The sequence below is a fragment of the Eptatretus burgeri genome, chromosome 1, assembly GCF_056783735.1.
Source record: "Eptatretus burgeri isolate ZD-2024b chromosome 1, Ebu_testis_v1, whole genome shotgun sequence".
NCBI classification, from domain to species: Eukaryota; Metazoa; Chordata; class Myxini; order Myxiniformes; family Myxinidae; genus Eptatretus; species Eptatretus burgeri.
Genome location: NC_140961.1, coordinates 87,968,123 through 87,982,480, shown reverse-complemented (window position 1 = coordinate 87,982,480; position 14,358 = coordinate 87,968,123). Strand labels below are relative to the sequence as shown.

General features: G+C 43.8%; 1 protein-coding gene across 3 annotated transcripts in view; it reads right to left on the bottom strand.

Moving 5' to 3' along the window:
- Positions 1-14,358, bottom strand: part of LOC147034914 (sodium/potassium-transporting ATPase subunit beta-1-interacting protein 3-like) — a 512,142-nt gene that overhangs the window by 251,781 nt on the left and 246,003 nt on the right. For 2 of the 3 annotated variants that reach the window (XM_085891081.1, XM_085891093.1), the window contains exon 2: positions 13,962-14,099. The exons of the other annotated variant lie outside the window; for it this stretch is intronic. In XM_085891081.1, coding sequence (XP_085747207.1) covers positions 13,962-14,099 — 138 coding nt within the window. The remainder of the gene's footprint in view (positions 1-13,961; positions 14,100-14,358) is intronic. 3 annotated transcript variants of the gene reach the window in all.

Here is a 14,358-nt window from a genome sequence, read left to right as displayed (position 1 = left end):
TTTCTCGTCCACGATTCGACGATGAACTATATCAACGCCTCCTTGTTAGCTCCACTCATGAGATAATTGGCCCACTGTTTTGGAAGGGCTTGATCATGTCCGTAGATGGTTCGCACCTGAAGATCGCCTGCCCTGCCCGCTCATCTGGCATGCTCCAGGCACTTGATGCTGATACTTGGGTAAGTATCAAACACCACGTCCAGTCTCGAAGATTGGTTTTGTCGTGCTTTGGCCACTACGATGTTCAGCACCATCTCTTCCAGTTTTCTGAAAGTGTTCGACAGTGAACCAGCCTTTATCGCCTGAATAACGGCCATTCCATCCACAATCGTTGCACCTTGGATAGGCCGAGCGTCCACACGGCAATCGGGCTACAGTTTCAGTATATGGTTGCGGAGTTTGGCTTTGTCCGTCTTAGCAATCGAACCATCACCAGATGCCAGCAGGAAAGATATGTTCGCCAGTGGGTACGCGAGCAGATAGTGGAGTGTTACATTGCTTTTCTCGCCAATCGACAGCAGTCGTGTGAAAAGACGACGTTCATTCGCAATTTCAACCTTGGGCGTCTGCTGGTGGGGAGTCACCGACTTTCCTCGCGCCTTAGAGAAAGTTGCCAATTTGGCCTTCGGAATCGGACTGAAGAATGGGACCTCACCCGAGAGAAGCCGATCACGCATGAATTGCACGACAGCATTCTCTCCCTTGACATACGTGTTCATCAAGTCCGCAGAAGTGGCTGGCGGTGCGATGACACCTGAACTAATATTGACGAGTTCAAGGTGAGTGCCAGAGAAAGGGTTAATCATTTGAAGTACTGTGTCCATCACTTGTACCACCACTGCTTCATTCTTCTTCGAGCTCGACACATCCAAATCCTTTCTCGTTTGGGGCTCGTTGTGGATATCCGCCATTGACTCACATTTCCTTACGATTTCTGCACATGCTGGTTGGGACAGGATCCACTTCTTCACAGCTGTGCTTTTCTGAGTATAACCAATGATGCCTCCACTGGTCTTGCTGTCCCTATTTAAAGTCTGCTTTATGATCTGATCGCATGCAACACTACTAAATCCATAACGAGTATGCCGTTGGGCAGTCCATTTGCCATCCATGCACGCTTGATAGGTGTCTGGGTGGGAGTGCTCTAGCCCTGCCATTGCCAGCCAGTAAACGGGTAAGTACCTTGCATAGTATAGGTGCTCATACGCAAAGTACCAGGGCATTGACGCTCTCATGATCGCAAGGTGTTTCGGCCAGTTTGAAGTACGAGTTGCCCGTATAAGCTCTAGTGCTAGCTCCATCATTTCCAAGTAGGAGCACCAGAATGTGAATGTTTTGCTCACTGTGCATTACTGCTGTCTGAAGTCGCTGTAGCATGTGAACATTTCCGAGACCTCTTCCGATGAGAGTATCTGTTCGAACAACAGAGACGGAAACGTTTCCTGTAGACGTTCTATACACCTCTCGAATTGCACACATGTCTCCTCTGCGAGGGAGTCCATGAAGGCCTGGAAGCATAGTCTTCCTAGTTCTTCGTAGACGAGCTTGTGACAGCGCAGACTCCTGTTATAGTGGTGGCCGTTTATTACTGAATTTGCAGAACGCTGAGCGACAATACCAGACTCTATTATGAGGTCGAGCAGACCTGCATCTCTGAATCTTTTGCCGATCAGGCCTAGGAAGCTCATGAGTTGGTGGAATTCGCCGAGATGAATTACCAACCTTTCTGTCAACTCCGGGTGCAACCAACAAATTTCCTGTGCCTTACTGGAGATCGCAAGGTCGAAGACTAGAACTACTTCTTCACGTTCCAGTTTATCAGCCATATCGATGCTTTGGCGTAGGACCGTGTAAACGGTGTCCAGTTCCGTGGGTGATGCCTCGATCACGGGAAGGTAGATGATGGCTGACTTGGTCAACTCTTCATCACGAAGAAGGAGGGTGTTGTACCCAGTCCATGTCGGCAACCATCCATCCGTTTTCTGGACCGTTTTCATTCTGTAATAGTGCACATCCAGCGATAGCCTGTCCTCTTGTGACGGACTGATGTCAATGTCACAACTGTAAAAGGCTGTGGTCCCTTGCCTTTTCCCGCCACCATACTTGAGAATGGGTGGCGTGTTGCCAACTGATGACCACTGATGACGGCTAATTGGAGTCACTGGACGAGCGTGCTGATTCGGCTCAGAGGATGCATCTTGTATCATCAATCCATTGGTGTGGTGAGTGGTCCCATGACCGGTGAGGGTCTCCTCACTGAAATCGATGTTATCGTACACAAATATTGTCGGTACATTTCTGAGGCAGTTTGAGGGCAGTTTTCCCTCCTGATCAATCTGTAACAGCGCCAAAGCAATTTCCAACGCCTGTGTTGTACTGACTGAGACACAATGCCCAAGCTTGTTGAGCAGTCCTAACAGTCGAGTAGAACCAGTCCAATGTTTCACAGTCAGGCCCAAGGCATAGGACTTCGGAGTAAAGTCTGACCCCTTGACGCTATAGAAACAACGTCTTGAAGAACAGAGAGCATTTTCAGATGAATATGCCGTGGGAGTTCCACAAGTTTCTCCAGGGTTGGCTCATCTGACAGGCCCGCTATCCATGCAAAATGGTTGTACAATGCAACAGGGATGGGTCTTTCATCATTTGAAATGTCGAAGTCAGGAGCAAGTGGTGGCCATGTAATGTCCATACTTTGGTGTTTGTTCAGGTCATCCCTCACCATGAGTGCTCCCGAGTATAGAACATGTAAATTGAGGCATGATCCACCCTGCTGTGGACCCTGGCTGGCTTCATCCTCTGTAGTTGACTCTGCTTCTGTTGTAGAGCTACTGTCTACAACAGCAGCCTGAGCACTGGAACCAATATCAATGTCCTTCATGCACACCACTTCGCTCTCAGACATTTTTGGTCTGAGATAGACTCTCTCAGAGTCTATCTCTCAGACGTCTTTGGTCTCTCAGACGATAGAAAATCATGTCTAGGTACCGTTCCTGCAGTATTTTCGTCAGTCTTGTTGCCTGGTAGTTGGCCTTATCCTGACCTTCGCTTACTCTGAGTAGGTCATTGAACATCTCACACAACTTTCTTCATATGTATAGATTGCTTTCCATCAATGAGTCTTACTTGGATTACTTTATCACAAAAAATGTCAAATGTTGAGTCAGAGTTCACTTTCTGAGTTTGGAGTTTACTTTCACTCTGTCTGTGGTATGTGTCATTCACATACTCTTAATAACATTTACGGTGATAACAAACTTCCAGCGCCACACAGTCTTTATCCTTTATAGTTGTCATTATTCTCACATCACGTTCATCTCTCCTCTGCTCAGCAGTTTCCCTCAGCTTTCCTCCATCCTGTGTTTCTGCCAGGGACAACTGATCACGTTGAGATATTCCTTTGACACGGATGAATTTGTCTTTTTTCTGGCATATGATACAAATTCTTGGCAGTCGACCAGCTGATTTGCCAGCCACCCTTTCTACAGAGGTTCTGAGGGATTTCTACGTATTTTGTGGTATGAGGGCCCCTCTTCTTCGAGTCCGCCCACCACCTCACTGGCTCTAGCAGAAACTGCAGTCGTGCTGGCTTCTGATTTCCTTTCCCTGGCTTCAGTACGTTTTATATGATCCTTGTAACAAAACGACCCATAGCAGAACTGGTGACAGCCGGCATCCGCAGGAGGATCAGTCATTGGCAGCAGTTTCATAATTTGATCAGCCAGAAAACGGCATTTGTTGATAGTTTCACTATCTGTGGCATTGCACCAAGCCTGCGCACACTCACATACCTTACGCCAGCTCTTATCCGTGAATTGCATCACTTTCCCATCATCCTCCGCGCCCAAGTGTATGAAACAACACATATTTGGTTGTTGAAAGACCAAAAAATACTCAAAATCACACGACAACCATGGGCACCGCCATCTTCATTTGTTGTTTCCTGGTCATTTCCTCCGCGATTACAAGCACGCCACGCCCACTTCACAGCGGTAATTTCAAATGGTAACTAGAGGGGAAGCACTCGGGAGAGTGCAAAACCTCCGCCACCAATACTGCCTGGTCACTCAAGTGAACCTTATATCTTAGGGCCCTGCCACACCTTGACGTTTTAGGCAGCAATGGCAACGTATAAAAATGTATGTAAAACGCTGGCGTACGCTGAAATTTTGATGTTTTTTTTTTAAAGTTTTTGGCGTATTCATAACGTGTTGATCTTTGCATAACATATTAGTAACGGGCAAAGAACGTTTCGTTGTGTTATACATAACTTTTACCAACGAATGCTTACCATGTGGTCGGCGTTCAAAACCTATGACAAACGAGAGTTTAACTTACCCTTTGCGTGCTATACGTATCGCCGGCGAACTCGTGGCGTAGCCCGTTAAGAACTTGCCGGACGCCGATTGAAATCAAAACTGCCTGAGAATTTGAAGTGTCAACATCGCAGTCACACCTTGACGATTTTGCCAGTGTATGCTATTCCATGAAAAATGTGTTTACAACGCTAGGCACACGTCAGATACGCTACATAACAGGTAAGTTGTGTATACGTTTAGAGTATGCTGGAAATCATTGAAGTACGCTGGCATATTACCTAGTCCATTTGGTACGTTGTGAAATTTCAAGCATGCTGAAAATTTTAATACGTACTCGACGTAAGGCTGACACGTTTCGCATGCGTTGGCATCTGTTCCTAGCACGTTCCGTGATTGTTTAAACACAGCGAACACACGTTACTTGTAGGTTACTCATAAGTCGAAGCACGTCAAGGTAATGGCCAACATACTTGAAAACAAATTTCTAATCGATGAGTAACGTGCTTTGAACAAATGAGTAGCGTCAGCTTAGCCTATGTTTAACGTGCTTGGAAACTATGAGTAACGTGCATTGAAACTATGTATAACTGGCCTTGAACCAATGACTGGCGTGCTATGAACGTGAGTAACGTGCGTTTTCCCTGTGAGTAGCATGATTTGAACCTAAGTAAAACGTGCTTATAACCATTGAGTAACATGCTATGAACCTATTTCTAATGTATGTAAAACGCACATTGTCGTATGTAGACGAATTAAATTGATGTCTTCCGGACAACCATAGAACTTACTGAAAGTGTTTCTAACTTACATCTACCGTGTACTGGCGTATTGGCAGCGTTTAGGGGAATTGGTATATACAAATGGGGTTCACAATAAAAACCCATCATTCTTCCAGACTCCACGGTGAGTAGATGATGAACGCCGGTCATAATAATAGTAGCAGTACTATTGCTAGTAGTAGGTGTGCGTGACAGTAATAATAGTAGTAGTAGTAGTGGTAGTGGTAGGAGCATTGGTAGTAGCTGTATGTCTATGTCAGTAGTAGTATGTGAGCGTGATGTGGAGGCTGTGGGGGATAATGGATCCTCGTTGCGTCAACGAATAGGAGAATACTTTGCATCATTGTTCAATGTTCTGAAAGGGCTAATTTTTTTTCCTCATTCCGAAGATGAAATATTTCTTTGTTTTACTATTGAAATTATTAAAAAAGACTTTGACAAATGCATAATGTACTAGTAATGAACACAGAACGCTTCGATAACTTATAGATTAATTTTACCAACGATTGCTTATCGTATTTTAGGCGTCCACAGCCTATGCCCAACGATAGTCTCGTGCATGAATAACGTGGGAGCGCATCGTTTACGATTACATTACGTTTGCTATCCATTGACTGCCACTAAACTATTTTAATAAACGGTGTCACTCGCCTATTGTTTTTGGACGCTGGTGCTCGGCAATTCAAATCGTTTCCATTGAACGAGTTAAATCGCTTCCACTGGACTATTGAAATGATTTCATAATAATCCTTGGTTATCCTTGGACCAACTCTGGCTAGCAGCTCGTCGAACATTGCTGGAGGCATTCGCAGGAAGTTCATGAAGGATGCATGGTCCTCGTTCCGGAGTTCCACCATGAGCTGGTCATATATGCCGTAATGGCGTCGCCTCCCGATCCATGGTCTGACCCAGTTCCTTCTCCTCCGTTCACGTCTTCTTCTCCCGGCTTTATTGGCACGCAACTGGTGCAGTGTCAACTCGATGAGGTCATGTTGTTGTTCAAGGACAGGTAGGCATTGTCGTCTCAGCCTTGCCGTATTCTCCACCTCTCGGATTGACATCAACATGTACTCACCACGAAGTCTAAAAAAAGACGGGTTCCTCCTGCGAAGGCCCTTTTTATATACCAATTCCCCAAATCGCTGTGAATACGTCATTCTACGTCAGCTGTTTGTTAGAAACGTGTTCTGTAAGTTCTGTGGTCATCATGAAGACGTCAAAAACGTCTACATACGTATTTGTTCATAGGACATGCTCTACAACTTAATCCCCAGCACGTTACTCGTAGATTATAAATAAGTCACGGGTTCCCTAAACATTACTTTGATGTGTTTCGATGTTTGAGAAACTTTTTAGTTGCGCGTTGCGAGCTGTGAACAACGTTCGTGTAGTGTGCTTATAAAACGTTACCTAGAGTTTATGAATAAGTTTCCGGTATGCAAATGTTACCTCAACGTGTTTCCACATATGAGTAACATATAAATAACGTGTGTCAACGATCGCATAACGTGCCTAAACCTTATGGCCAGCGTAGCGGAACGTGTCAGCCAAACGCCGAGTACGTCGTAAAATTTTAAGCAGACGAAAAGTTGAGAAAAACCACAAAGTTCAACGATTAAAGCCAGCGTACTATGACTTATGGCAGTGTTTTTCTGCGTGCTCTTAATGTATACAAAACCTACCCATAACGTGTGCCAGCGTATTAGGCAAATTTTTCATAAATCGGCATAGGTTGGCTAAATCGTCAAGGTGTGACAGCCCCTTTATTCATTAAATATGATGTCAACAGTGCTGACAGAGTTATAGTTCTTTTCTCCAGCATTTTTTTTAGGGTGGGGGGGGGGGTTGGAAATCACTGAAAACATGGAAAATTACAAAAAAAAAAAAAATCGAAATTTTGTTGAAAAAAAATTGCAAAAATGTTTTTATCTCTAACAATTTTGGGGGGGGGGTTGGAAATCACTTAAAACATGTAGAAATGCAAAAAAAAATTCTTTTTTTGGGGAGGGGGGGGTTGGAAATCACTTAAAATATGTAGGAATGCAAAAATTTTTTTTTTTCTCTAACAATTATTTTGGTTGGGTTGGAAATCACTTAAAACATGTAGAAATGCAAAAAAAAAATTTCTCTATTTTTTTGGGGGGGGGTAACAATTTTTTTGTGGGGGGGGAGGTTGGAGATCACTTAAAACATGTAGAAATACAAAAAAATTCTCTAACAATTTTTTTTGAGGGGGTAACAAATTTTTTTTTGGGGGGGGGGGGTTGCAAATCACTTAAAACATTTAGAAATGCAAAAAAAAAAAATTTTTTCTATTTTTTTTGGGGGGGGGGGTAAAAAAAAATTTTTGGAGGGGGGTTGGAAATCACTTAAAACATGTAGAAATGCACAAAAAAAATTTTTTGGGGGGGGGTACCAAGTCCAAAATTTAATGGCATGATCCTTGGACCATACCTAACCCCCCACCAAGTTTCGTCGAAATCCGTCAAGAAGATTTTCCGTAATACTGTTCACAAACAAACAAACAAACAAACAAACAGAAAGGGGTGAAAACAGTAACCTCCATCCATCTTCGAAGATGGCGGAGGTTAATAACTGTCGTTGTGTCAACTAGTGCATATGGAAACAAGTAGGAATTTCAATGGTGTGTTGTCATGAATATACAGGGTGAATTTTGTTTGGATTGGTGATCTGCACAACAAAACTGAACGAACCGACCCACCTCCACATGACCTACTTGGTAAAAGTGTGCAACCCCATTTCAGCCCCCCAATCAGGGTTATATCCGATGAAGCCATGTAGTGTAGTAGATAGTAGAAAAATCGTGCAAATTATGATACAAGCATCAAATTTGGCATTTCTGTTCTGCAGGGCTTTCTGATTAAATCTGCCTGATTGGCCATTTGAATCCAAATTTTGAAAAATTTGAAAAAAAAAAAAAGAAAACTTCAAAAACATTTGAAGACACAGCTGGCTGAAATTTTTGAAGCGCAAGTGAACATCCCAGACAGAGAATCAAGGGGAGATGCAGTCATCATTGATGGCTCAGCACTTATCAATGCCCTCCCTCCACACACCTCAAAGATATTTGATGACTATGCTAAAGAAGACATCATCCCAAAGGTGGAATCCTATGGTGCCAGGTACGAGAGAGTGGACGTAGTGTTTGATGTGTACAAGAAGTCAAGTCTGAAGTTGGAGGCAAGGTCGAAAAGGTGGCATGGAATCAGAAGAAGAGTGAGAGGAACCAGTAAGACCCCAAGTAACTGGAGAAGCTTTCTTCGAGATGACAACAACAAGACTGAGCTGTTTCACTTCCTTGCGGAAAAGATGTGTGAAGCACAGACGACAAGCACAGTCATTGTCACAAAAGGAGAAGATGCCATTAGCAACACAAGGAAGTCACTGGATGCTGTGTCTCCATGTTGTCAGAAGAAGCTGACACTCGAATATTTGTACACGCCAGGGATGCAACGACGGATGGTAGCAAGTCCATTATCATTAAGGCTAATGACACAGACGTACTAGTCATAGCAATATCTGTACTGCCATCCTTACAGGAACTAGGTCTTGAGAACATGTGGATTGCCTTTGGCCAAGGAGCCAAGGTGCGATGGATTCCAGTCCATGAGGTAGTTTCTGCAATAGGGCCTGAGAAAGCTCGAGGGATCCCATACTTCCATGCGTTCACTGGATGTGACATCGTGTCTGCCTTCCGCGGTAAAGGGAAGAAAACTGCATGCCAGACTTGGAACGTCTTTGATGATGTTTCTGAAACATTCACCAATCTCAGCCAGCATCCAACATTGATTCGTGATCTTGACTCTTTTGAAGTTTTTTTTTTTTCAAATTTTTCAAAATTTGGATTTTCAAATGGCCAATCAGGCAGATTTGATTAGAATCCCCTGGAGAACAAATGTGCCAAATTTGATGCTTGTATCATCATTTGCACGATTCCTCTCAAAAATTGCTGTTATCTGCCCCACTAATGGGAGCAGGCTGTGATTGACCATGCAGGCAGCTGACACATATTGTCAGTAATGGTGTGTGGCTGTAACACTCGAGGTAGGGGATTATCTTTTGGAGAACAATGGCTTGGATCACCTGTCAAGTAAACACAGTGCCAGGAAAAGGCAATGACAAACCACTTCCATACATGCCAAGACAACAATTATGGTTAGAAATCTAAGAGATAAAGCTATGGTACTGGATTGAGCCCTCCCCCCACCCCTGGTTTGAAGGCACCCAAATAGCTACTGGGAAGAGCAAAGTGCTTTGATGAGTAGAACTGGCCGTTATGACAGTACTCGATCAAAACTGCAAGGAAATCCAGTTGCTGATGTCGACGGAACTGAAAGTCGAACTGAGATTCTCAAACATTCACAAATTGGAACATGGAATGTGAAGTCAATGAATCAGGGAAAGTTTAATGTCGAAAAGAGAAAGATGGGAGAGGACAATAACTGAATTTTTACGAATAATAACTTAGATGGACTGTTTTGGGCAGTTTCAATTTGACAATCACAAAGTGTTATTTTCTGGTCACAAAACATGTAACAGAAATGGAGTGGCAGTGATTTGTAATCAGAAGATGGCAGAGTCAATACTGGGAAACAATCCAGTCAATGATAAGTAAATACGAGTGAAGTTGAAAGCACATCCAGTGAACACCACCGTCAATCAAATATCTACTCCAACTTCTACAGCAGATGAAGAAAATGTGGAGGAGTTTTATGGAAAACTGCAGGAACTGGGAGAACAAGTGCTAAAAGAAGATGTTTTAATTATTATGGGAAACTGAAATGCAAAAGTTGGAGAAGCAGGAGCACCAGGGATCCCAGGAAAGCATGGACTTAAATCCAAAATGAGTCAGGCAGCCGGCCACACAACATCCTCGCCGTTACAACGCACCATCCGGTGATGAAGTAGGCATACTAATGCCGAACGAACCAACTGCGACCAGAGATATTGTGTTACACCAGCATGATGGAGCATTACAGCATATATCAGAATTACACCGTGCGTACAACACTCTGCAGTACCCAATCCTGTTTCCTTATGGCACACACGGATGGAGCATATATTTGCAGTCAGCCGCTGCACGCAAAATAACGCAAATGCAGTTTTACACATTCCATATCATGTGTCGACAGACTAATCATTTGTTACTGTGCCGCAGACTGTCCCAGCAATTTTTAGTTGACATTTACTGTAAGATAGAAACAGAACGATTACATTTTCTCAGACGGGAACAGAAAGCTTCAAGAGCGGACAGCTACGAAAACTTCAGACGCTATATTTAATAACGACTGTGATCCGCGGAACGTGGGGCAAAGGATCGTGTTACCATCTACATTCACGGGCGGTCCACGCTATATGCACGAGCGCACCCAAGATGCCATCGCATACGTACGGAGGTATGGCAGACCAGATCTGCTCATAACCTCTACTATTTATCCAAAATGGTCAGAAATTACAGAAAATCTTCTACCGAAACAAACAGCATCAGACCAGCCAGATATCGTCCGTCGTGTTTTTCATTTGAAATTAAAGAAACTGATGGATCTGTTGAAGAATGGAGCTTTTGGTGACTTGCTGGCATGGCTGTATTCTATTGAATTCCAGAAAAGAGGGCTCCCCCATGTGCACATACTACTCTGGCTGTCCCCAGGAAGCAAAATCAGACCCGACGATATTAATCAAGTCACATCTGTGGAAATACCATGTCCGGATTCGGAACTTCACCTGCAGGAGATGGTGAAATGCAACATGATCCATGGACCATGCGGCCCTTTCAACAGAAACAGTCCATGTATGAAGGACAGATACTGCTCAAAAATGTTCCCGAATGATTTTATGGAAACGATGGAACAAGGGCAAGACAGCTATCCCAAGTACCGCAGGAGCACCCCAGAGGACGGAGGGAATGTAATCACAATCACCAAGATTGTAAATGGACAGCGTATCGAGCACGTTATAGACAATCGGTGGGTTGTATTTCACAACCCTTGGCTTTGAAAACAAATGAAGGGCCACACGAACGTTGAAATTTGTACTTCATTCAAAAGTGTGAAATATGTGCTGAAGTATGTAAATTAGGGAAGTGACCAAGCGATCTTCACTATTGAAGGTGAACAAAATAATGATGAAATACAACAATATCAAGAAGCCAGGTTCGTGGGTGCCATGGAAGCTGCTCACCGAATCTTGGGCTTCCCGATGCATGAACACTATCCACCAGTGATGCAGCTGGCTATCCACCTGGAGAATGGCCAGCGAGTGTACTTTGACAATAGCAATGCTGATGCCCACACCAGAGCGGGACCACCAAAGACAACTCTGACAGAATTCTTCACCATTTCCCATCTGGATGAGTTCGCAAAAAAACTCACTTATCAAGAAGTTCCAGAGTATTACACGTGGGATTCTTGCAACAAAAGTGGAATGGACGCAAGAATGGAACTCCAGAACCACAATTCCCTGGTGTATTCAGAAGCCCTGCTATCCGTAGAGTTTACACGGTCAATCCAGAACAATCAGAGTGCTATTTTTTACGCATGCTGCTTCACCAGGAACATGGTCCGACATCGTTCGCAGATCTCAGGAGTCATGAAGGTGTAATCTTACCAACTTTTCGAGAGGCATGTCTGGTGAAGGGACTTGCAGAGGATGACAACCATCTACATAATGCCTTGCGAGAGGCAACTATTGGACAGAGCCTGCAAAGTCTTCGGAAATTATTCATTGTCCTGTTGATTTTTTGTGAACCAAGTAACCCACTCGCACTCTGGAATGATCATAAAGCTGCGTCAGCAGAAGATTTTTTCCATCTCCACAACATTCATGTTGACGACGATCACGCAGGGGAAATGTACAAGCTTTGCTTGATGGAAATAGAAGACCACATCCTCGCACAAGGAGGTCAAAATCTGGATAACTACAACCTTCCTGTCATTGACTGTACAACGGCCACAAACCACGCACAGGAGTGCGTTCGGTACGCGATTTTCGATGTATGTGAACAAAACCAGTACATCAACAACCACGAGCATCAGCTGATGGCAAATCAGAGAGAAATATATGCACTATTTCTCAACAAAGTAAACACAAAGTGCTGCGGTATCACCTTTGTTGACGCTCCTGGAGGGACACGTAAAACGTTCCTCTTGAATTTAATTCTCGCAAAGATCAGATCGAATGGCCATATCGCTATTGCTACAGCATCGAGTGGTATAGCCGCAACTTTACTGATAGGGGGACGTACTCTACATTCCGCCTTCAAAGTACCCCTGAATGCTCACAAACAAGATACACCAACCTGCTCTATGAAAAAAGAGACAGCAATCGCTAGTGATGAACGAAGCCAAAGCCATTATTGTGGACGAGGCTCCGATGACACACAGGGCCGTGTATGAAGTGATCGATAGGACCCTTCAGGATATTTGTGGAAATTCAAAACCATTTGGTGGCATCCCGGTAATGTTCTGTGGAGACTTCCGCCAAATACTACCCGTTGTGAAGCAAGGAACGCGTGCAAACATAGTCGATGCGACGCTGAAGCGATCGCCGTTATGGCGCAACGTTACAACGTACCGACTACATGACAACATACGAGCACAGCTTACAAACGACCCCACCGCTGCGAATTACGCCGACCTCCTCATGAACATTGGAGACAGTAACTACCCTGTTGAAAATAAACCGGACACCATCACTTTACCAGAAGGGATCCACCAGCACGAAACTCCATCCAAATTAATCGAGGAAATCTATGTCGGATTAACAGGACGTGCTCCAAACAACAACTGGTTGTTAGAACGAGCGATACTCGCACCTCTAAATGAAACAGTGGTTGCTGTCAACTCTACCATCATTGACTGCTTCCCAGGAGAAGTCAAGATATAGAATGCAATCAACACTACACTCACTCCGGAGGAAGCGGTGCACTTTCCCGTTGAATTTCTGAATTCCAATTGAAATATCAGGGATACCACCACACAAACTTAAGCTGAAAGTGGGCTGCCCAGTTATTGTTCTACGTTCATTGGATCCACCAAATATCATGAATGGCACCCGCTGTACAGTCTACCAAATGAGCCCAAATGTGATTGAAGTAATCGTCTACGACCTTGCTTTACAATGACAATAAACAAAGCACAGGGACAGATGTTCAGCATAATCAGACGAGGTCTGCATTTGCCTGTTTTCTCACACGGAATGTTGTATGTTGCGGCATCAAGAGTTGGATCAAGATCAAAGCTGCACGTCCATGCCCCAGCCAAGAAAACGAGGAACGTTGTGTTTAAAAATATGCTGCAGTAGATGACCGAAGAGACCCGTTTGTAACAAAATTGACTCCACAGAAACTGTGAGTAACCGACATATGCTTTCATTTATGAACTACCCGTTAAAGATGGGTACTTTGCTAGTGTCTTAATAATTTGAAAGGCATCGTGTAATCATTAACGTCTACCAATGAATGATAGGAGACAGGGCAGCAGGCTTAACATCTCCTCTGAAGAACGGCGCAATCAATAACACAATTCACTGCCTGTAAGGCATCAATCTGACAATGTATTGTCAGACGAAGAATCAAACACAGACTCGCAGCTCAAAAGTGAGTATGCGACCTCTGAGTCATGTCAACCCTAATAATCCACATTTATTGACAACGATACACGAGCAATATAAATCTCCCCTTACACAGTAATTGATTACGTAACTTGTTAGTTCATAAATTGTCCGAGTGAATGATCATCTAGAGTGAAAAAGTGACCCTTGGGGCTATTATATCCTGAAGTTTTATAATCATCAATGCAGGTTAGAATTTTTCCAAAGCCAAGGCATGAAAGTATGGTCTCACCACAGTTATGTATCGGCGTCTGTACTGCAGTGTGCCAAAAAGGGCCAGAATGACCACCAGGATGTGTAGGAAGTTGGCGAGGATTGGCACCCATTGGTACCCAAGGAAATCAAACACCTGCCGTTCCAATGCCTGCACCTGTTTGTGTAAAGTAAATAAAATAGCAAGGAGGATTTTACAATATAACCATTATTCAAAGCATCACATTCTTACATTTTACTCTCTCTTTTCAGCAGTGAAGCTGGCTGGCCACACCAATCTCAAAACCCATCTTCATTTTAAAATAACCTGAAAACCTCAAACCAGCCTGTTTCCATCCACTGCAAGACAAAGGATTCAATAACTCAAGTTCAGGTGTGTTTGTGAAACTTCCCAGACTAGCTTTATCATTATTGGC